Source organism: Phaseolus vulgaris, chromosome 11 (genome assembly GCF_000499845.2).
Source record: "Phaseolus vulgaris cultivar G19833 chromosome 11, P. vulgaris v2.0, whole genome shotgun sequence".
Taxonomy (NCBI): domain Eukaryota; kingdom Viridiplantae; phylum Streptophyta; class Magnoliopsida; order Fabales; family Fabaceae; genus Phaseolus; species Phaseolus vulgaris.
This window is the reverse complement of record NC_023749.2, coordinates 50643157-50666845: the sequence shown is the minus strand read 5'-3', so window position 1 is coordinate 50666845 and position 23689 is coordinate 50643157. Positions and strand designations below refer to the sequence as shown.

Genomic DNA, 23689 nt, shown 5'->3' with positions numbered 1-23689 from the left:
CTTTGCTTGGATTCTAGCATACATGCCTAACATATAGTCTCGACTTTATGTGTCATAAGCTAGTCATTCAACCCCAGGCAAGCTCGTGGCCCAAAGGAAACGCAAGCTCAAAGAGGAGAGAAGACTAACGATTGATCAGTAGAAAATGACAAATAGAGAATGTGCATCAATTATGCTGACTTAAACAAGACATGTCCAAAAGACAGATATCCCCTTCCAAGTATAGATTGGCTCATGGATAATGTTTCAGGTTTCGAGTTTTTCAACTTTCTTGATTCCTATTCGAGGTACAATTAGATTAGAATGTATCCACCTTATGAAGAAAATGTAAGTCAAAACATGAATAAACGTAAATTGAACACATACAATTTATGTTCACAAAATAGATCTTATCATATCATGATTCTCACACAATCATATAATCAAGAAGGAATATGCACTTACCTTGATCCATGAGTGATCCTAATTGAGCAGTTACTTTATCTCCTTTATCCCAATCTATCTCTTGCAATTCCGTTCTTGTCTCACACTTTCGTGATGGTTAACAGTGAGACAACTATTATTTGCAGAGACAGAACCTTATAGCTTTAGTACCCAATCTCCATCAGATGTAGGTTTTCATTAGGTATATCATCAGATATATATTTCTCACATTAACCAATGGGCCTTTAATTCTATTATTATTATTAAATCATATTTGGGCCCAAAGCCCAAACTCTAAGTCATGTGAGTCACTTTATAGAAATTAATTTACATAATTTCTTACATTCTCCCACTTGACTCATGAGTTATAATACTTTCATGATTTAATAATGACATAAATGCGCATTTAAAAGGCCTTACATAAATTGGTTCTATCATTATTCATAATCAAGAATACAGAAATAATAAGAGTCATGGCGGTTACATGTCATTTGAATCAACACATTTCCTTCCATGTACTACTATATCATTCTTTCTCCTTAATATGACTTTATAGTGAGAAATTCATAATTGGTTCAAACATAATGTCATTGTCATCAATAACAACATAATTTGTTTTCCACACCATAATAACATAATTTGCATGCATATACATAAAGTAGAAAACAACATAAATTTCAGAAACTTTATTTATCAATGAGCTCAGAGTGTCAAATAAGCATTAACAACATTCATAATTCACTAGTAGACATAATGCCCATATTTACAACATGACCAGTAAATGTTTTGGGCGGTAACCCTTTTGCTAAAGGGTCAGCAATCATAAGATCAGTGCTAATATGTTCTATTGACACTTTATGTTTCTGAACTTCTTCTTTAACGACAAAGTATTTCAATTCCATATGTTTAGCACCTTTGGAATACTTGTCGTTTTTAGAAAAGATGACTGCTGCGGAGTTATCACAATAAATTTTCAGCGGCTTGGCAATACTGTCAACAATTCCAAGTCCTGAAATAAAATTCCGCAACCAATTAGCCTGAACTGTGGCCTCAAAGCATGCCACAAATTCAGCCTCCATAGTGGACGCAGCGATGACTGACTGCTTCACACTTTTCCATGAAATCGCTCCTCCGGCTAAAAGATACACATAACCAAATGTAGACTTTCGTGTATCCACACAGCCAGCAAAATCTGAATCTGTATATCCAATCACCTCAAGATGATCAGATCTTTTATAAGTAAGCATGTGATCCTTCGTTCCTTGCAAGTATCTTAAAACTTTCTTTGCAGCTTTCCAATGATCCAATCCTGGATTACTCTGGTATCTACCAAGCATACCAACTGCAAAACTAATATCTGGTCGTGTACAAGTTTGAGCATACATTAAACTCCTAACAATAGATGCATAAGGTATATTCTCCATCTGTTTCCGTTCCAAGTCATTCTTTGGACATTGCATGAGACTAAATTTGTCTCCTTTCTGTATTGGAACAGGAGATGTAGAACATTTATCCATTCTGAATCTCTCTAAAACTTTATTAATATATGCTTTCTGAGACAAACCTAACAGTCCTTGTGATCTATCACGGAATATTTCAATTCCTATCACATAGTATGCCTCACCCATATATTTCATCTCAAAGTTATTAGAGAGAAACTTCTTAGTCTCACTTAATAGACCAAGATCATTAGTTGCCATGAGAGTCACATATAGTCTTAAAGACCCATTTACACCCGACTCTCTTGCATCCTTCTGGCAATTCTATAAGGCCCCATACATCATTCTATGCCATTGATTTAAGCTCATCTTTCATAGCATCTAACCATTATCAGAATTATCAACATTGATGGCGTCTGAAAATGAAACTGGATCATTATCAATACTTAAGTCATTTTCTAACTCTTGTAGATAAACCACATAATCATTCGAAATAGTAGATCTTCTTTATACTATTTCTTGTGGTTGTTCTACTACAGGTTCATTGTTAACTTCATGATTATTAATTTGTTGTTCTTCTTCATTGTTGAGTGGTTCAACTACATTAGGAACAACAACACTTGGAGTAGAGGTACTAGTTAAAGGAACATGTACTCTAACTTTCTTAATCTCCACATTTTGTGAAGTATTACTCCCACTGGTTTCACCATTTTCAATGAACCGTGCATTTCCAGATTCAACAATTCTTGTGTTATGCCTTACTAGGAACCCTGTTCAACAGATACATGGCAGTTTTTAAAGCATACATCCACAATGAAACAGGTACAGTAATATAAACTGAAACATTCCCAAATATAAAAGAGTATCCGGCATCATCAAGTTTAGACAATAAAACTAAATTCCTAGATATCCTAGGTACATAAAATAAAAATAAAACTATCCATTAAATCTAAATAAAATCCAGTGTCGAGCCGACTGCTTTCACTGGAACTTTCTCTTTATTCCCCATGAAGACAAACTTTTCATTTGGCTTTATGGTTCGGGTTCAAAGTAATCCCCTTCTTTTCGAACCAAGCCTTACGTTTAAGACAATCCTTTTGGAAATGTCCAGCTTTCTTGCAGAAATGACATTTGTCATTCTTCTTCTGGAGCGTAGTAGAGGACTCATTTATCTTCAGTGGTCCTTTACCCTTTCCTTGTTTCTTGAAACCTTTCTTTCTAGCTCCTTGATTGTTCACATAATGTATGGAGTGGTTTCCTCAATTCTTCAATCTAGTCTCTTCCTGAACTAACATGTTATGCAATTCATGCATATTCCACTTATCTTTCATAGTGTTATAGTTCATCTGGAAAAGATCATACTCAGACGGTAAAGAGTTCAAAATGAACTGTACAAGAAAATTATCATCCACTGCCATTCCCAGAGACTTAAGTCTTGCCGCAATATTAGTCATTTCAATGACATGTTCGTGCATAGTACGAGAACCATCAAATTTCATGGTGATTAAGGTAGTCATTAATGTCCCAGTAAGAGACTTATCAGCTGTTTGGGAGCACTCTTTCACAGACTTCATGAATTCTTTTGCATTTTCGGTTTCGGGAAGAGTAGACTTAATATTGTTTGCTATGCTCATTCGCATAAACATCAGGCTGAGTCTATTTGACTTTTCCCAAGCCCTATAATGAGCTTTCTCCTTATTGCTACTATCATCGGTAATAGCAGCAGGTTTCTCGATTCGAATGGCCAAATCAAGATCCAATATACCTAAGTGAAATTGGACTTTTCCACTCCAGTCAGAAAAATTTAGACCATTAAAGACTGGAACAGACGTAACTTGCGAATGTAAGGCTACAGGAACAGATATTGCAATCACACATGCTTAACATTAATACTTCGAGTCATAAATTAAACATACTATACAGATTCAGAAAACATTATATGTATACTAACGTTCTCCTTTGGGAGATCCATTAATACACAAAACATAATGATGCTAATAGTATTAACTTTATTTGGTAAGATATATGCATTAACTAGAAACACTTGTTATCTTTGGATATACAAGCAAAAACTAATAACACATACTCACTACCAACAATCATATCCATTAATTATAAGGACAACTAATCAACCTTTGGGTGATCCATAATGCCCTATAATAATGAATTTCCATTTACCCATATACTTCATAATTTAGCATCCATTCTATAGGTAATTGGAATAAAATTTATCAGTAATCTGGAATTAAATAAAACTTAAAGATTTGATCACTTTGGTGATTAACAAATCTATCATACAAATAATTCCATAAATATTATCATTAATTGAAATAAAATTTCATCATCCATAATTTGGAATTAAATAAAACATAAAGATTTGATCACTTTGGTGATTACAAATCTATCATACAAATAATTCCATAAATAATATCATTATATGAAATAAAATTTCATCCATAATTTGGAATTAAATAAAACTTAAAGATTTGATCACTTTGGTGATTACAAATCTATCATACAAATAATTTCATAAATAATATCATTAATTGAAATAAAATTTCATCCACAATTTGGAATTAAATAAAACTTAAAGATTTGATCACTTTGGTGATTACAAATCTATCATACAAATAATTCCATAAATAATATCATTATATGAAATAAAATTTCATCCATAATTTGGAATTAAATAAAACTTAAAGATTTGATCACTTTGGTGATTACAAATCTATCATACAAATAATTCCATAAATAATATCATTAATTGAAATAAAATTTCATCCACAATTTGGAATTAAATAAAACTTAAAGATTTGATCACTTTGGTGATTACAAATCTATCATACAAATAATTCCATAAATAATATCATTATATGAAATAAAATTTCATCCATAATTTGGAATTAAATAAAACTTAAAGATTTGATCACTTTGGTGATTACAAATCCATCATACAAGTAATTCCAAAATTTCAATTTAAAATTAAATACATAAAGCGGAAATATAATTTTCCATTCCTCACTTTCAATCAATTAAACTTTAATTTAAATACAAATTAAATTACATTATGACATAATAAAATTTCATTAAAACTTTAATTAAACTTTAATTTAATGCAAATAAAATTACATTAAAACTTTATAAAATTTCATAAAAACTTTAATTAAACTTTAATTTAATGAACATAATCATTAAAACTTTAATTTAATGCAAATTAAATTACACTAAAAAAATAATAATAATAATAATAAATAATACATAAACAGAAAAATTAATTTTTCGCTACTCACTTTTAATTAATTAATTAAACTTTAATTTAAATGTAAATTGCATTACATTATAACATAACGTAAATTTGAATTAAAAACTTTAATTAAACATTAATCAAAATGAAATAAATAAAAATAAAAATAAAGAAACATGATGTTAGGTGCATAGACTTACTCGTACACGGTCCACCATTTTTATTTATTTATATATTGTTTCATTATTTTATATTATAATATAATTATCATTATTTTATATTATAATACAATTCCCTTTCATGAAACCCTAAAACTCAATCACAGCCACCACCTTTCACTTTATCATGAAATCCTAAAAACCAATCACAGTCACCACGCATCATGCGGCAACTACCAGCCAAGGACCACCGCGCGTTACCGACCTTTATGCGAACGCTCGCTCCGAACCACCACGCGACGCAGTCGCTCTTTCTCTCCAACCCCGATGCCACTGCGCGCGAACAAGGTCCAGCGACCACCGCTCGCGCTGCGCAACACGTCGCCGCGCCCCACCGCGTGAACCATCGCTGGGCGCGGAGGTCAGAAAACGAAGATACGCCGCAAGCGCAACGGCACCGCGTGTGCCACCATGCCGCCACCGCACCGCGTGTGCCACTAGCACCGCTGCAGTTATGGGTGGTGACGTAAAAACGCAGGATGACAGCGGCGAAGGCTTGCAGTCCCACTTATAGGTTCATATTAATGACATTGATGCATAAACCCTAATTTTAAAATTAGGGTTCTTCAATTGGGATTAATTAAAATTAGGGTTCTCTAATATTGATGGCTTAGGACAATTAGGGAATTATTATAGAGGAATGAAAACCTTAATTTATAAACCTAATTTTAAATTAGGATTCTTAAAAAATTTGGGAATATCTATAAAATTAGGGTTCTTCAAATTTTGGAAAAACAGGAGAATCACAAAAAATGAGCAACAAGGCTCTGATACCACATGTAAGTCAAAACATGAATAAACGTAAATTGAACACATACAATTTATGTTCACAAAATAGATCTTATCATATCATGATTCTCACACAATCATATAATCAAGAAGGAATATGCACTTACCTTGATCCATGATCCTAATTGAGCAGTTACTTTATCTCCTTTATCCCAATCTATCTCTTGCAATTCCGTTCTTGTCTCACACTTTCGTGATGGTTAACAGTGAGACAACTATTATTTGCAGAGACAGAACCTTATAGCTTTAGTACCCAATCTCCATCAGATGTAGGTTTTCATTAGGTATATCATCATATATATATTTCTCACATTAACCAATGGGCCTTTAATTCTATTATTATTATTAAATCATATTTGGGCCCAAAGCCCAAACTCTAAGTCATGTGAGTCACTTTATAGAAATTAATTTACATAATTTCTTACAAAAAAGACTGCATTCATGACAAAAGGGTCCAACTTTTGTTACAAGGTCATGTGTCGGCCATAAAAATGCTTGTGCCACCTACTAGTGGCTAATGCATAAAGTGTTAAAAGACCTCGTCAGTAATACCGTGGAGGTTTACGTTGCTGACATGGTAATTAAATATGTCACAGTCAAAGACCATCTGTTTCACTTAGAGAAAGTGTCTAACCAAGTTTGAGCACACAATATGTGTCTCAACCCTAAAAATGCTTCTTAAAGATTGGTGGCGTAAAGTTCTTAGGTTTGATGATAACACAAAGAGGTATTGAGGTCAATCCAAAAAGTGTGAGGTCATGTTATGTATGAGGAGTTCGAGTAACCTCAAGGAACTCCAATGTCTTAACGCACTACAAGAAAATATTGAAATACATACCGATTATTACATACGGATGAAAATCCATATGTAAAGTGAATTTTACATACGAATATTTGTATACGGATTTTCATCCGTATGTAAGATACTTAAAAATTAATTCAAAAAACATGTAAGGTATTTAAAAATTTAATTAAAAAAAATTGTTACATACAGATATAATACATATGTAATTTATTTGAAATTTAATTAAAAAAATAATAAAAAATTGTTACATACGAATTTAATCTATATGTAAACTTATTTCAAATTTAATTAAAAAAATAACAAAAAGTGTTACATACGGATTATATTTATATGTAATGTAAATTAAAAAAAAATGGTTACATCACACCCACTTATATACAATGAAAGATCCTCATCTCTAGTCGATGTGAGATCTCCATCACACCCCTCTCACATATTATGGTTGGTGGTATGATAAACCCAACAAATACTCGCTAATATTAGTAATGTTAATATTTATAATATTAATAATATTTATAATAATAATATCAATAAATATAAATATTATTAACAACATAAAAATTATTAATAAGTGAAATTTGTGTATTTAATTAATAAGTGAAATCAAGAGATTATTTCGAAGTTTTAATCTGTTAAACCTGGTATAACTCTCTTTGAAAATATTTTGAAGTCGAATGAAATTTTAAGAAAAAATAGAGAAAAAACGGTTTTAAGAGAGTTATAATTCTTAGTTCTTGGATCTTTCTTTAGTAATTTTGGAGATCATTTTAAGTTAATCAAGAAGTGCTCATCTAATTTGGTTTCAGTTTAAGTGTAATCATTTAGGTGATATTCTCCCTGTATTTTGGTTTTTATGTAGATTGCAGGTGTTCCTGGTGAATAGGGTGTTTAGTTTATGTTTTGTAATAAGGTTTTACATATTTGTTAACCAAAGTGGTTCGTGATATCTTATAATTTTAATCCGTTGTTGTTAATGTGAGTTTATTTAGTGTAGTTAAGTGATTGGATGTAACTCATGTAACTATGTAATTATTGTAAATGAGTGAACCAATATAATTTTTTTATTTCTTTATCTGCTTGATCTTTTAATGTTTGCATTAATTTGTTGCTTCTAATAATTTTAGTAAATCAATATGTTAAAATATTATTCATAAAGCTTTTAATTTGTTAATTCAGTAAAATAAATTTTTCCAAAGAATAAATTTTCTATATTTATGAAAAAAATTAAAAGTTAAATTTTCCCAATTTTATCCTATTATTACTTACAAGAAGTTGGGTCTAAATTGATGAGAAGACATCATTTGGTAATCAATATGTCAGTTTTAAGAATAGAAAGTTGAAAAAAAGGGGTGAATGCTTTCACTTTCCTAATCATTCAATAGAGTTTCGAAAGAAAAAGAATTTTATGATTAGAGAAACCTATTTTTTAAATTTGAACACTAATAGTTCGTGAAAGCTCATTCCATTTTATTTATTGATAATATACTAAAAAAATACAACCATCGACTTAATGAGAAGTGTTGGTTATGAGGTTTTTTTACACGTAAAATAGGTGTAACTTAAGTTTAAGAATTGTTTCTAAAGTCAATTATTAAGGATTAATAGTTTTTTATTTAAAATCAATTGTTCAACTTAAAAAATGATTTTAAAAATATTTTTATTTTTTATTTTTCTATGTTTTCTTTATTTGTAAATAAAATATCTCTTATATATTTTTTTGTTTTTCTATTAATTCGTTTTATTTATATTTTTAATCTATTGTATTTCATGTCATGTTTAAGTTTATTTCTTAATAAATTAATCTTTGAAGGTCCTAAAAAGCATGATATGGGTATTTGAGAATGAAAATAACATTATATTTACCGTCAAAATCACTTCTTCCTTCACACCTCTTTCAATCTAATCCCACAAAAGAATTATTTGAATCCAATTGGCTTTCAAAATAAATTATTGGAAAAGAATCATATAAGTGTGATCAAGGAAACAGAGTAAGTGAATCAAAATTTGGCGCCACAACTTTTACACTTCGCCCTTTCACCATTTTCCATGTTCCCTAAATATAACCGTTGTTATTCAACTTCAAAACATTCAAAACAGAATATTGATAATGACATTAAAAAGACGAGAAGTTCATGAGTGAAGAAAGTGGTGAATTAGATATTAAAGTATTTGCACTAAAGAAGATTGTATCTGAAATGTTTAAAAAATAGTGTGGAAAATTAGCACCTGATAAATGTAGGCATATGAGATTTGGTGCCTTAGGAATTTCCAATTTATGCTTCGTCTTACATGTTTATTGCTTTCCTACCAAGCCATATAGTTTAAATGAGAACAATCTTTTTCCAGTCTACGACTTCTTCTTTCTTGTAGTGTTTTTTGAGCAACGAACAGTGTGTAATTCTGAGTTGTGAAAGGGATTCTGGCAGACCCTCCTCTAGCAAACATTGGAGTATTGGACAATTACTGAGCAGCAACTCTTGAAGAGAGGAGAGGTGATAGAGACCCCTTTAGTCCAGTTTCTTAAGATTTGGACAATCTTTTTTGTGTAGTAAGGAAGACTGGGAGCAAACCTTCACCTGGGAAACATTTTGCATCCTCTTTTTGAATAAACAAGGATTTTATGGAAGGGTTGGTTTCCCAAACCCCCTTCTTTAGTGAGGCAACAACTTTGGAGCAATTCAAGAGAGAAATGTGTTTTAGATTTGATGGCAGACATCCGTCAGACGACTCCACTTCTGGACAATTATTTATATACAGATTATTAAGAGATGGAAGGAGGGCAGGCATACGTTTAGGCATTGATTTCAATTTCTCCAATCCTTCAATCCAAAAACTCTCTAGCTGAGGTGCAAATAATCCTTCATTGGGAAATGATTCAAATTTAGAGCATTTTCTAATTGTCAGACTCTTCAAATGACCGTGAGGGTGCCCTTGAGATATCATCTGCAGGTTATGACATTCGTTTAAACGAAGGTAAGAAAGTTTTGGAAACAAGTCTAGAGGGAAGTTAGTGAGAGAGTCACAACATTGAATGATACGCAATTCTACAAGAAAATGGTAGGAATGATTTATGGGAATGTTCATGCTTGGACAACAAAAAATATTTAAGGATTGAAGAGGAGTATGAGATAAGAGCATATCAAATGAAAATGTCTCCATCTTCACACCTTCAATTTCTATATTCGAAGTCTCAAGTTGTTTGCAAACATCAATAGTTTGATACTTTAAATGAGAAAGGTGTTCTAACAAGTGCCCTTTAAATTTCGGACAATTCCACATAGAAAGATGTTGAAGACTTGGAAAAGCACTTGTGTTGCATTCCCATTCTTCCCATTCCTTCATATCATCAAAGATCAACGTTTCCAAGGATGCAAATGCATATGAGCTATTCCCGTAAAAGTTAGCATCTATCTGCACTATCTGATGAAGGCCGTAAATTTTCAAGTACTTGAGAAATGTTAAAATTCCAAGGGAAGGCAACTGCAAGCAATGTTTACAGTTCATCAAAGTTAAGGAAACCACATTCAATAGAGAATTGTCAGATAACCAATGGGGAAATTGTGTTCCACCATAGCCATCAATTGACAACTTCTCCAAATGTCTGCATGGTTGCAGATTCTCTAGTATTTCTCTTTCCTTTATTGATTCGTCATTGTTGCACTCCAAACTCCATTTTAAATGTAACCCCACAAGATTTTTTTTAGTCTTCAAATCCACTTCCAATGCATCATAGGGATTCACCATATTTTCAATATTTTTAATTGACAGCTCTCCGTGAACATCAAGTTCTCCTAGTTGTTCAATATTGGACTCATCGCTTTTGCCAACCTCAAACCCACCCATCCATACTTGAAGGTATTTCAACTTTCCTAAAATAACTGGAGCCTTTCTTAATGAAGTTCCAATAAGTTCAAGGAGACGCAACTTAGTGAGCTCATGCAAATTCGAGGGTAGCTCCTTCAAATGGGAACAATAGTTTAGCTTCAACACTTGCAAGTTATAGAGTGAACATATTGAGTTGGGAAGTGTTTTTATGCATGTGCTTGAAAGGTCTAATGAACAGAGATGTATAAGATCGGCTATAGTGTCAGGCACCTCTTTTATGTTATGACAATCAAACAAAGATAAGAGTCGTAAGCACTTAAAGTTGGAGACCAACTCTTGTATTGACATCCCACAATTCCTGGATATGGACATAAATGTTCGTAGCTTTTTAGAATCACATAAACTCCTATACTCATCACATTCTACAGGATTCTTTATCGTTGAAAAGTGACGGGTAGTCTTTGGTACGCTTCCTGGTCTATCAACACCCAACCTGTAGCACATTTCACCAGAAACATATTTTGCTAAATCATTTAGAAGGTCATGCATCACAAAACGTGTTTTGTTGTACATTATATCTTGTATAATTGACTTTTGAAAGAATGACCTTGATAACATATCATTAAAATATTGTTCACCTACTTCTTCTAGAGACTTACTCTGTCGAGAGCATTGTAGAAAATTTTCAGCCATCCATGAGAAAATTAAGCTCTCCTTGTCAAACATATGTCCTTTGGGGAATAACGCACAATAAGCGAAACATCTCTTGAGATGAGAAGGAAGATGGTAATAACTCAATAACAAAGCGGGGATGATTTTACTATCTTCTATTGGTAAGTCCCATGTGTTGCTTCTCAGTAAGCCTTCCCACTCTGAAACTGATGACTTTGACCGTAAAAGACATCCTATCGTTTCAAGGGCCAGAGGTAGTCCTTGACACTTTTCAACTATCTTCATGCCAATGTCCTCCAACACAGAATTCGACTTAGAGTTATCATATTGAAATGCATGTGCAGCAAAAACTTGCCAACTATGATCTTTTCGTAATTGCTTTAGTTGGTGAATCTTGTTTGACTCCATGGTAGAAGCAACTTTGTTAATGCGTGTTGTGACAAGAACTTTACTTCCCTTAGCACCATATTTAAGAGGAGTTTGCAATGATTTCCATTGGTCTCGGTGATCGTTCCAAACATCATCAAGAACTAGAAGAAAATTCCTTCCTGTCAATGATTCTTTCAATCGTCCCTGAACCATTTCTAGGTTTCTGCTATCATCAGTTGACTTATGAATTGCCTCAAGAATTGTTCTGGTTAACTTAAAAACATCGAATTCATCAGAGACACAAGCCCAGACTTTGATAGGAAATTTAGCCTGTATGATTGGATCATTGTACACATGCTGAGCAAGTGTGGTCTTACCCATCCCGCCATGCCCACAATAGAAAGTATTGAGAGTTGATTATGATTATTACTCTCAGATGTCAACCAATCAAGGATGATTTCTTTATCCTCATCTCTGCCATAAATAACCTCTTCAGCCACCAACGATGAAGATTCATTTCTTTTCTCTAACACTTTATTACCCAATTCCGATCCCACACCACCAACATTTTTCAGACCTAGATCATCCTTTTGGTTTAACAGAGATTCAAGGTCATCTAGGAGTTCTTTCAACTTGGATTCAAGAGTGCGTACCTTGTTAGAACTGGTTTGGTATTGAAGTTGTGACTCAGTTTTGGAGAATTCATAGTCTATTTCATCCAGCAGATCCTCTGTGTCCAGCAACACGTCTCTGACATCATCAAGCCATGATTTAACATATGGATTTCTGAACTTCTTTAGTTCTGCATCATCAACCACAGCATTGATGGACACCAACTTCCTCCTCATATTTTTGAGCAGCTTCTCATCCAGCTTTCTCCCACGAAAGTAGTCCAGAACTTGATTAGAATCGAGCTTGTGAAATAGGACCTGGAGAACAGCTCCAAAAAGAGCACCTCCAAGAGTTTGAAGGAGTGGCATGGTTAGAAAGGAAGTGGGGAAATGAAAGAGAAGAAAGGGTTCTGAAAATTGGAAGTGAAGCTGAGTGACGTGAATGAAGGACTGAGGATTTTGTTCAATAAAGGAGTGATGGGCTGGAAGTAGTAGCGGTTGAAGATTATTGCCGACAGCACCATGTGGTTCACACTATTTGGTGTCTTACTTTGTGAATAAAGACACAACCCACTTATTACTTTCAACACAATATCTCGTAATAGAGTGTGAATCGAACAGAGGAAATATTATTAGTGTTCAACAGTGTTTTCTTTTTCAAATTGAGTGTCTAATAAGTTAAATTTCTTTTGTTTGCGTTCTTAAATAAATACTAATGTATACTTTATTTCTTTCAAGTTTTTTTATTCTTTAATATTTGTTATCATAATAATATATATTTTTTATAATATATGGTCACATGTCATATCAATATTAGTATAAAAAAACTTGAATGTAGATGATTATTTAATAGTTTAAATTATGTGACAATATAATAACTTAACAAAGAAGTGAACAATAAATATCAATATTAGTATAAAAAAACTTGAATGTAGATGATTATTTAATAGTTTAAATTATGTGACAATATAATAACTTAACAAAGAAGTGAACAATAAATTAACAAAAGATAATAGAAAACTAAAAACTTTAACTTATTAAGTATAAGATTTAATGACAAAATCATTTAATATTCCAAGTTGGTCATATATTAAGAATTTGAAACATATTATATGATTTTATTTTATTTACAAAACAAATGGAAAGTTTATTGAACGTGATGAAAAATAAATGAATTTGAGCAACTTCATGAAAATTGAATAAATATTTTAAAGAGGATAATTTGTTGGAATAATATTTGTTCAAACAGTTCTCTTCTATTTATAAGCTCCACGGTGGAAATAATCATTCACAGATGTTAAAAACATGATAGATAAGTCTTAGAATCATTTATATATATAAAAAAATATGAGTAGTTGATTATAAAAAAATGTAAAGTACAATAATATTCCATATTCAATGTAAAGGCCATCTATTAAACCAATGTTGAAAGCTACATTCTATGTTAGTTACATTACAACAAATGTAGAAAATCATATATTCCAAAATGGTTTTAAATAAATTCCAAGGCAGGATTTTAGATTTACTAGATGTACTCAATTCGATTTTTTTAAAAACCTTAATTTGTAAATAATTTCAAAAATTAATTTATATTCAAATCAGTTATTATAGTAAATAAATCTTCAATAACACGCAATTACTTTGATTGTATTCATAATCATTACTTCAAAATTCAATCTCGTTTTGGAAAAGACTCTTCTTATGCGTTTAGATTTAATACATAGAAATCCTTGTTCAACCTTTGATTTTGATTAAAAGTAATCAATTAGAAGTTAGACGAGTTTAAACAAATAAAAAGAAAAATCTTATAAAATTGAGTCATAACTTTTATCAGTAGGTGATCTTATTATACGGTCTCGTAATCATTAGATATAAAAATTATGAGTTTATGTTTTGAAAACAACAAAACCAAATAAAAATATTTATTCAGTTTAACAGTAATCTATACAGTTATATATAGGATGTATTAGACCAGTCTAAACATCTAATAATAAGGTGTTAGACGTTATAATAAATCCTTAGAAAATAACTAAATGATAGTTATGGTCTACATTATCAAATGGGGTGATCAAAATACTTTTGTTATACTTTAATCTCTAGTCGATGTGGGATTTTCAACACACCCCCTCGCTAAGATAGGCTCGAAATGGCTTTGATACCATGTTAAGAAGTGGGCTTTAAGCCTAACTCAATCTCATAAAATCAGCTCAATGAGGTGAGGTTTGCACCCACTTATATACTATGAAAGACTCTAATCTCTAGTCGATATGGGATTTCCAACACACCCCTCACGCCGAGACTACCAACTCGTTCATTGTTAAAAACTTATTTGATATTCTTTTGTCAACATTTTAAAACTTTGGCATTCACCACGATTCATTAAATCATATTGCCACTACTCATATTTTAGGAATAAATGGTTGATGCTAAAAGATATGTAAATCTCCTCCCTCCTTTAAGATGCAGGAAATTAAACTTATACCAACTGCTATTCAATTTTCTGAAAGTCTAAGTAATCAATTCTACAAGAAAACAAGGATATAACGTGGGCCAAAAACGGACGCTTATGCGTCGGATTTGCGTTGGTTACAGTTGGACGAAAAAACCTTGAAAGCTATAGCGTGGGCTAGTGAGTTGGACGCAGGTTGCGTGGGTCAAACCCACGCAAATGGACGATGCATAAAGGGATAAAAAAATAAATTTTCATATATAATGCAACATATTTTATTTTTAATTTATTAATTATTATTTCATCTTTTTTTATCTATTTCTTATTATTATCTACACATTATTAACCACTACAGCAGCCAAGTTCTTTTGTTATATTATGATTTTTATTATACATATTATTAATGTAGGGCACGTAAAAATTTTCTTAAATATGTAGCTTAAATATAATTTAATAAAAATTATATTAAAACTTTCAAAAATTCAATTCATTTTATTTTAAATTTATACAATAAATAAATAAATTTAATGTATAAAAAATAATATATAATTTATAAAAAAAAAATCTTTAATTTATACAAAACAATTAAATTCAATTTATACAAAAAAAAATAATTCATTTCATTTCTACAACAAAAAGTTATTTTAAAATATATAACAAATAATAATCTATATTGTTTAATTTATATATGACAATATATAAATAAAATAAATAATCTTTAAAATAATAAAATATTTTATATAACATTTAAATAATTTAAATACATCTTTTCTTTTACTCAATTAATTTTAAATCAAACACTTAATTAATTTAATAAATTTAATTTAACTAATTTATATTAAAAATTGATAAATTAAATAATTTATTATAATATTAAAGAAATAATTTTAAAATAAATACAATAAAGAATTAAATATTAAAATATTTGTTATACATTAAATAAATTTAGATAAATAATTTTAAAATTCTAAAATATAAACATGCGTGACCTGTGGCGGACGCGTATGCGTGGCCGACGCAGACTGGACTTTTCTTTAAAAAAAATAAATCCATAAGTATGTCTGTTTTGCGTCGAATGTCATTGTTGCATGGATTTTTCGCCATTTTGATCGACAATAGTAGCATCCGTAAATGACCCACGCAAAAATTTGGAAGCTAATTACTTGTTTTCTTGTAAGATGAGATATGTACACAAGTCAGCATAGAACTTTAAGGATTCCAAATCTCCTACCCCTGATATATCAATAGATAAAACCTATATTAATACATAATACCTTCAAAATACTTTAAAATACATAATACCTTCCAAGTACTGGTGGAAAAAACAAGAAAGTGTGAAATAGTAGGAGTTAAAGATATGATACCCTCACTGGTCCTAAAAAACCATTGAAACTTCCCAGAAGAAATCTCGTAAGAATAGCCGTCCAAAAACTTTTGCTAAGGCCAAATAGTGTGTTGAAAATGACACTGAAATGAAGTAAGCATTGATAATTATGGGAATCTTCAAAGCTAAGCATGCAGTTCATTGACATGTATACTTACACTGAAATGGTCCCTGCAAGTATAACAGGTTTTCGATCAATGCGATCAGCTATAGCTCCCCACAACAAAGATGTCAAAAATCTGCCAAGCATGAATACAGGACCTACCACATTTTTATCAATATGTGATTAGGTATACGGGAAAATATTTCCCCCATCAAAACTCTAGTATAAGAATCATTAAACATGCTAAAAATAAAATCAAAATAAAAAACCCTACCTAATTGTGCGAACAACTTGAAGCCTAAGACACTGAAGATCATATTGCGTTTGAGCACCGTCATCGATAATATTGTGAGTCGTAAGCACGAGATATAGAGATTGAGAATGACTTACCTGAACTTGAACAAGGAAAAAGACAGTGAGATGAACCAATTGAATGAGATTGAGAGTGAGAATCAAAACAAGAGTGATAAAGAATAACGAGAGAATGAGATTTAGTAACCAATAGTGTTTTTAGTTTATAAAATAGTATTTAAATTAAGATTTAGTAACCAATAGTGTTTTTAGTTTATAAAATAGTATTTAAATTAGTACTATATAAAAACTTTTTTTATATATATAAATTAGTTACTATTAAAATATTTCTTTTAGTGACAAATTAACCTTTGACGCCCTAAAAAGCATGGTTTAGTGTCACAAAAGTTGAGAACTCTGAGGTTGGTGATATTGTTAATGATATGGGTATTTGAGAATGAAACTACTAGTCTCAGAAAAACATACACTTCAATAATAGTTTCTATTCTTTATGGAGAAGATTGAATCCAATTGGCTTTCAAAATAAATTATTTGAAAAGAATCATATAAGTATGAACAAAGGAGAAAACAGAGTGGGTAAGAAAACAACTTTATCCAACAACTGAATGAAACCGAGACTACTCCCAACTACAAAGTGCAAAATTGGCGCCACAACTTTCACACGTCGCCCCTTCACCATTTTCCATGTTCCCTAAATATAACCATTGTGATTCAACTTCAAAACAGAATATTGATAATAAGACATAAAAAAGAGGAGAAGTTGATGCGTGAAGAAAATGGTGAACTAGAGATTAAAGTATTTGCACTAAATAACATTGTATCTGAAATGCTTAAAAGATAATGTGAAGAATTGGCACCTGATGAAAATGTAGGCATATGAGAATTGGTGCCTTAGGAATTTCCAATTTGTGCTTCGTCTTATATGTTCACTACTTCCCTCTCAAGCCACATAGTTTTAATGTGAGCAATCTTTTCTCAGTCTTTCCCTATCAAACCATATAGTTTTAATGTGAGCAATCTTTTCCCAGTCTTCACCTCCTTGTTTCTTGCATCGTTCTTTGAGCAAAGGACAATCTTCAATTCTGAGTTGTGAAATGGATTTTGGTAGACCCTCCTCTGGCAAGCATTGAAGTATTGGACAATTTTGAAGAGTCATTGTCTGAAGAAAGGAGAGGTGTCAGAGACCCCTGTACTCTAGTTTCTTAAGATTTCGACAATCTTTTATATTTAGCTCAGTAAGAGAGAGTGGGAGCAAACCTTCATCCGGAAAACACTCTACATAGTCCTTTTGAATAGACAAGAATTTTAGGGAAGGGTTAGTTTCGTAAACCCCCTTCTTTAGTGAGGCAACAAGTTTGGAGCAATTCAAAAGACGCATTTCTTTTAGATTTGATGGCAAACATCCCTCAGACAACTCCAGTCTTGGACAATTACATATATCTAGATTATTAAGAGATGGAAGGAGGGTAGACATGCGTTTAGGCATTGATTTCAATTTCTCCAATCCTCTAATGTAAAATGTCTCTAGCTCCGGTGCAACTAATCCTCTATTGGGAAATGATTCAAACTCAGAGCATTTTTCAATTGTTAGAGACTTCAAATGACATTGAGAGTGCCCTTGTGATATCATCTGTAGGTTATGACATCCGTATAAAATAAGGTTGCGGAGTTTTGGGAATAAGTCTAAATAGAAGTTTGTGAGGGAGTAACAACAACATTCATTGATAATCAACTCTACGAGGAAATGGTAGCAATGGTTTCTGGGAATATTCATGCCCGGACAACGGCGAATACCCAAGTATTCTAGAGGAGTATGAGATAGGAGCGTATCAAATGAAGATGTCTTCATATTCACTCCTTCAATTTCTACTGTCCTGGGAGTCGAAGCCACAAGTTGTTCGCATTCAACAATAGTTAGTTCTTTTAAATGAGGAAGGTGCTCTGGCAAGTGTCCTTTCAGTTTGGGACAATTAATTAGAAAAAGACTTTGAAGTCTTGGAAAAGCACCTGTCATGCATTGCCATTCTTTCCATTCCTTCATATTAGTAAACCACAACGTTTCCAAGGATGCAAATGTAGAAGAGTTATTCCCGTAAAAATCAGCATCTATACTCACAATGTAATCAAGTCCGCCAATTTCCAATTTCTTGAGAAATGTCAAAAGTCCAAGGGAAGAAGGCAATCGTTGACAATATTTGCAGTCTTTCAAGGTTAAGGACAACATATTCAATAGAAACTTATCAGATAACCAACCTGGAAATTGTGTGCCACAATAGTTAAGGATTGACAATTGCTCCAAATGTCTTGGTTGCAGATCAAGTTCTCCTAGTTGTTGAATATTGAACTCACTACTACTTTTGCCAACCTCAAACCCACCCATCCATACTTGAAGATTCTTCAACTTTCCTAAGAGAATTGGAGCCTTTCTTAAAGTAGTTCCCTTAAGTTCAAGGTGACGCAACTTAGTGAGCTCATGCAAAGTTGAGGGCAGCTCCTTCAAAGCCCTACAGTTGTTTAGCTTCAACACTTGCAAGTTATAGAGTGAACATATTGAGTCAGGAAGTCTCTTTATGAGTGTGCTTGAAAGGTCTAATGAACGGAGATGTATAAGATCGGCTATATTATCAGGCACCTCTTTTACGTTAAAACAGCAAGACAAAGACAAGACCCGTAAGAACTTAAAGTTGGTGATCAACTCTTGTATTGACATCCCATAATTCCCAAATCTGGACAAAAATGTCCGCAACCTTTTAACTTCTAATAAACTCCTATACTCATCACATTGAAAAGAATGATTTACAATTGAAAAGTGACGGGTGGTGTTTGGTACTCTTTTTGCTCTATCAACACCTAACCTGTAACAGATTTCACCAGAAACATATTTTGCTAAATCAATCAGAAGGTTGTGCATTACAAAACAATTTTGGAATAACCCAATTGACTGCTGAAAGAATGACCTTGATAATAGATCATTGAAGTATTGTTCACCTACTTCTTCTGGAGACTTACTCTGCTGAGAGCATTGTAGAAAATTTTCAGACATCCATAAGAAAATTAAGTACTCCTTGTCAAATATGTGGCCTTTGGGGAATAACGCACAATAAGCAAAACATCTCTTGAGATGAGAAGGAAGATGGTAATAGCTCAATAACAAAGCGGGGATGACATTACTATCGTTTATTGGTAAGTCCCATATGTTGCTACTCAGTACATCTTCCCACTCTGAAACAGATGACTTTGACCGTAAAAGACGTCCTACCGTTTCAATAGCCAAAGGCAGTCCTTGGCACTTTTCAACTATCTTCTTGCCAATCTCCTCCAACACAGAATTTGACTTAGAGTTAGCATCTTCGAATGCATGTCTAGCAAAAACTTGCCAGCTATGATCTTCTTGTAATTGCTCTAGTTTGTAAATATTGTTTGACTCCATGATAGAAGCAACTCTGTGACTGCGTGTTGTGATAAGAATTTTACTTCCCCTAGCCCCACATTTGAGAGGAGTTTGCAAAGCTTTCCAATGTTCTCGGTATTCATTCCAAACATCATCCAAAACCAAAAGAAACTTCTTTCCTTTCAATTTTTCTTTCAATTTTCCCTGAACCATTTCTAGGTTTCTACTATTATCCGTTTCCATACAGATTGACTCAAGAATTCTTTGGGTTAACAAAAAAACATCGAATTCACCAGATACACAAACCAAGACTTTGATAGAAAATATAGCGTTTATCATTGGGTCGTTATATACATGTTGAGCAAGTGCGGTCTTACCTATACCGCCCATACCCACAATAGAAAGTATTGACAGATTGTTTTTCTCAAAAGTAAGCCACTTAAGGATAATTTGTTTGTCCTCATCTCTGCCATAAATAATCTCTTGAGCCACCAACGATGAGGATTCATTTGTTTTCCATAACACGTTATTAGCCAACCCAGATCCAACACCACTAGAAATTTTGAAATCTTGAACAATCTTTTGGTTTAAGAGAGATTCTAGTAGATCTAGGAGTTCTTTCATCTTGGATTCAAAACTGCTTACCTTGCTAGCACTGCTCTGATATTCAGCTTTCAACTCAGTTTTGGAGAATTCATAGTCTATTTCATCCAGGAGATCCTCTGTGTCCAGCAAGACGTCTCTGACCTCATCATGCCACGCTTTAACATATGGACTTCTGAACTGGTTTTGTTCTGCATCATCAATCACGGTATTGATGGACACCAACTTGCTCCTCAAATTTTTCAGCAGCTCATCGAGCTTTCTCCCACGAAAGTAGTGGAGAAGTGGAGGAGAATCGAGCTTGTCAACTAGGAGCTGGAGAAGAGCACCAAAAAGAGCACCACCAAGAGTTTCAAGGTCTGGCATGGTTGGAAGGAAGTGGGGAAATGAAAGAGAAGAAAGGGTTCTGAAAATTGGAAGTGAAGCTCAGTGACGTGAATGAAGGAGTGAGGATTGTTGTCCACAGCACCATGTCATATGGCTTTCACAGTCTTTTCCACCAACTTTAGTCAATTAGTCTATTTTGGTGGCTTACTTTATGAATAAAGACAACCAACCCACTTATTACATCTTACATGGCTATTAAATGGGTCCATTTCCCATTTTCTTTAATCTTTTAGCAGAAGTGGTTCCTTATTCAGAATGGTTTGGAGTGTAACAACAAATATATTTGATGAATTAAATGGTCTCAAGTAGTTCATTGTTTGTCTTAATATATTTGTCGTTTGTGTGATCATATGAACAATTTTTTTCTTGTTGAGGGTAAGTATTACTGGTACTGGTTTTTTGGACTTTGATTATAGTTGTAAATGGTCATATTAAACGACCTCAAGATGAAAACATCCAATCCAATGTACTGGAATTAATAATACTGATATAAAACTTCAATTCTTGGTTATGATTGTCAAGAATCTAAACGAGTATTTTAAGGAAATGAATTTGAGCAGCTTCATGAAAATTGATAAATTTTACTCATATTTTAGGAATAAATGGTTCCTGCTAAAGGATATGTAAATCTCCCCCCTACTTTGACAACCATGAAAAGAGACTACAAATTTATTATTTGATACATACTTGTTGAAACTAACACATTCTACAATGTCCTCGTTAACACATTTCAAAGAGTATATTATCTTTTTTAATCAGTAAAGTGTGAGCACATTAATTTTTTTGTACGTTTTTACATCGATGATTTGAGTTTGTAAATGAATTTTCTAATTTAATGAAACAAACATATCAATTTCAATTTGATATTAATGATTAAGTATTTCACAAATGATAAATAAAAAAATAAAATATTATTATACAATAAACAAATTGAACAATTAACTTAGTTATATATATATAGTAAATATAAATATTAAACATAAAAGAAAACAAAAAAAATTATATAAAATGATAATATTAATTACAAATAGGCATCACATATTATAATTACATTTTATCTTACTTAATAAAAAATCAAAACAGCATTTATTAAGTAATAATATTATTATTAACATTAATAAATTAATTTTATTTATTTTGATTTTATGAATTTTTTTTTATAAATTTTAGATGTATTAATACTGTTATATAATTTGTAATTTTTTTTTCAGTCGAGTTCACGAGTCGTGTGAGTTTCTCTTACAATTATTTCTAATTCAATTTTGTTTAGTTTTATCAAAATTTATTTACAACAATTTTGTATGTATCTACAATGTAAGATAATTCATATATATTTTAAACATGTATCAATGAGAATAATGTTTTCATCACATAGTTCTATGTGTACATAAGTAATCATGTTTTATTTTAAAATTAATTCTAATCATAAAGGTAAAATTATAGTTTTACAATTTCATTAAATTTTTTTATCAATTACACTCATAAAATCACTTACAAACCTTTATAAACTTTCTATTTACGGTATTCTCTCCTTAATTCAAACAACTTCATCTTTTCATCCTCTTTACCCTCAAATCCATCATTTTCCTCTCCTTCAAATTCATCTCTCAATCAAAACAAATCATAAAAGATAAGTGAAACTAAAATAATATCCACTAATTAATTACAACATATTTATTTTAGATAGCTAAATTCCTTTCTTTTAAGTATACTAAGAGAGATTAATATTATATTGAACTTTAAAAAATAAATAAATATATACTTATATATAAAAGGGATTCCCCATTATAACTATTTTTTTTGTTGTCCACAAGTTTGTTTCTATTTTATCCTTATATTAATATTTCATTTTATTATTTTATTTTGGTTATTTTTTCATTTTATAATTATTTAAATTTAAAACAAAAAAAGAAGTTAATATTAAATTTGAAAAAAAAACTATTTGAGAGACATGCATTACAGGTAGTAGGTAACAGGTAACACGTAGTAGGGAGCAGGTAACAAGTAGTAGGGAACATGTAACATGTAACACGTAGCAGGTAGTAAAAACATGTAACAGATAGAAAGTAGCAGGTAACAAATAACAGGTACCAGACAACAGGCAACAGGTAACATATAGCAAGTAGTAGGTATTAGGTACTATGTAAAAGGTAGGAAGTAGTAGGTAACATGTAGCATGTAACAGGTACCAAGTCACAGGTAGCAGGTACCAAGTAACACGTAGCAGGTAACAAGTAACAGGTAATAGGTAATATGTAATAGGTAACAGGTAATAGGTAATATGTAATAGGTAACAGGTAATAGGTAATAGGTAACAGGTAACAGGTAACAGGTAATAGGTAATAGGTAACAGGTAACAGGTAACAGGTAACAGGTAACAGGTAACAGGTAACAGGTAACAGGTAATAGGTAATAGGTAATAGGTAATAGGTAATAGGTAATAGGTAATAGGTAATAGGTAATAGGTAATAGGTAAAAGGTAATAGGTAATAGGTAATAGGTAATAGGTAATAGGTAATAGGTAATAGGTAACAGGTAACAGGTAATAGGTAACAGGTAACAGGTAACAGGTAATAGGTAACAGGTAATAGGTAACAGGTAATAGGTAATAGGTAACAGGTAACAGGTAACAGGTAATAGGTAACAGGTAATAGGTAACAGGTAA

The 23689-nt window shown here is 31.8% G+C and overlaps 2 protein-coding genes and 1 pseudogene across 7 annotated transcripts in view; all 3 read right to left on the bottom strand.

Annotated features, from left to right (window-relative positions):
* Positions 1 to 21247, bottom strand: part of LOC137828258 (putative disease resistance RPP13-like protein 1) — a 95234-nt gene extending 73987 nt beyond the window's left edge. The window contains exons 1-7 of one of the 6 annotated variants that reach the window (XM_068635020.1): positions 17901 to 21247; positions 17501 to 17802; positions 17233 to 17334; positions 16606 to 16721; positions 16387 to 16489; positions 16209 to 16311; positions 15800 to 16077 (exon numbers count right to left, since the gene is read on the bottom strand). In XM_068635020.1, the coding sequence (XP_068491121.1) occupies positions 17720 to 17802; positions 17901 to 21003 (3186 nt within the window). In that variant the 5' untranslated portion in view covers positions 21004 to 21247 and the 3' untranslated portion in view covers positions 15800 to 16077; positions 16209 to 16311; positions 16387 to 16489; ... (1 more) ...; positions 17233 to 17334; positions 17501 to 17719. The other 5 variants (XM_068634940.1, XM_068634782.1, XM_068635096.1 and 2 more) reach the window with 5 other exon arrangements.
* Positions 3122 to 6230, bottom strand: LOC137809504 (uncharacterized). The gene is made up of 2 exons (XM_068610614.1): positions 6221 to 6230; positions 3122 to 3711 (listed from the first exon to the last, which is right to left on the bottom strand). The coding sequence occupies exons 1-2, from the start codon at positions 6228 to 6230 to the stop codon at positions 3122 to 3124; spliced, it is 600 nt and encodes a 199-aa protein (XP_068466715.1).
* On the bottom strand, positions 9054 to 12952 carry LOC137828171 (putative disease resistance RPP13-like protein 1; annotated as a pseudogene).
* Positions 21248 to 23689: the final 2442 nt, after the last annotated feature.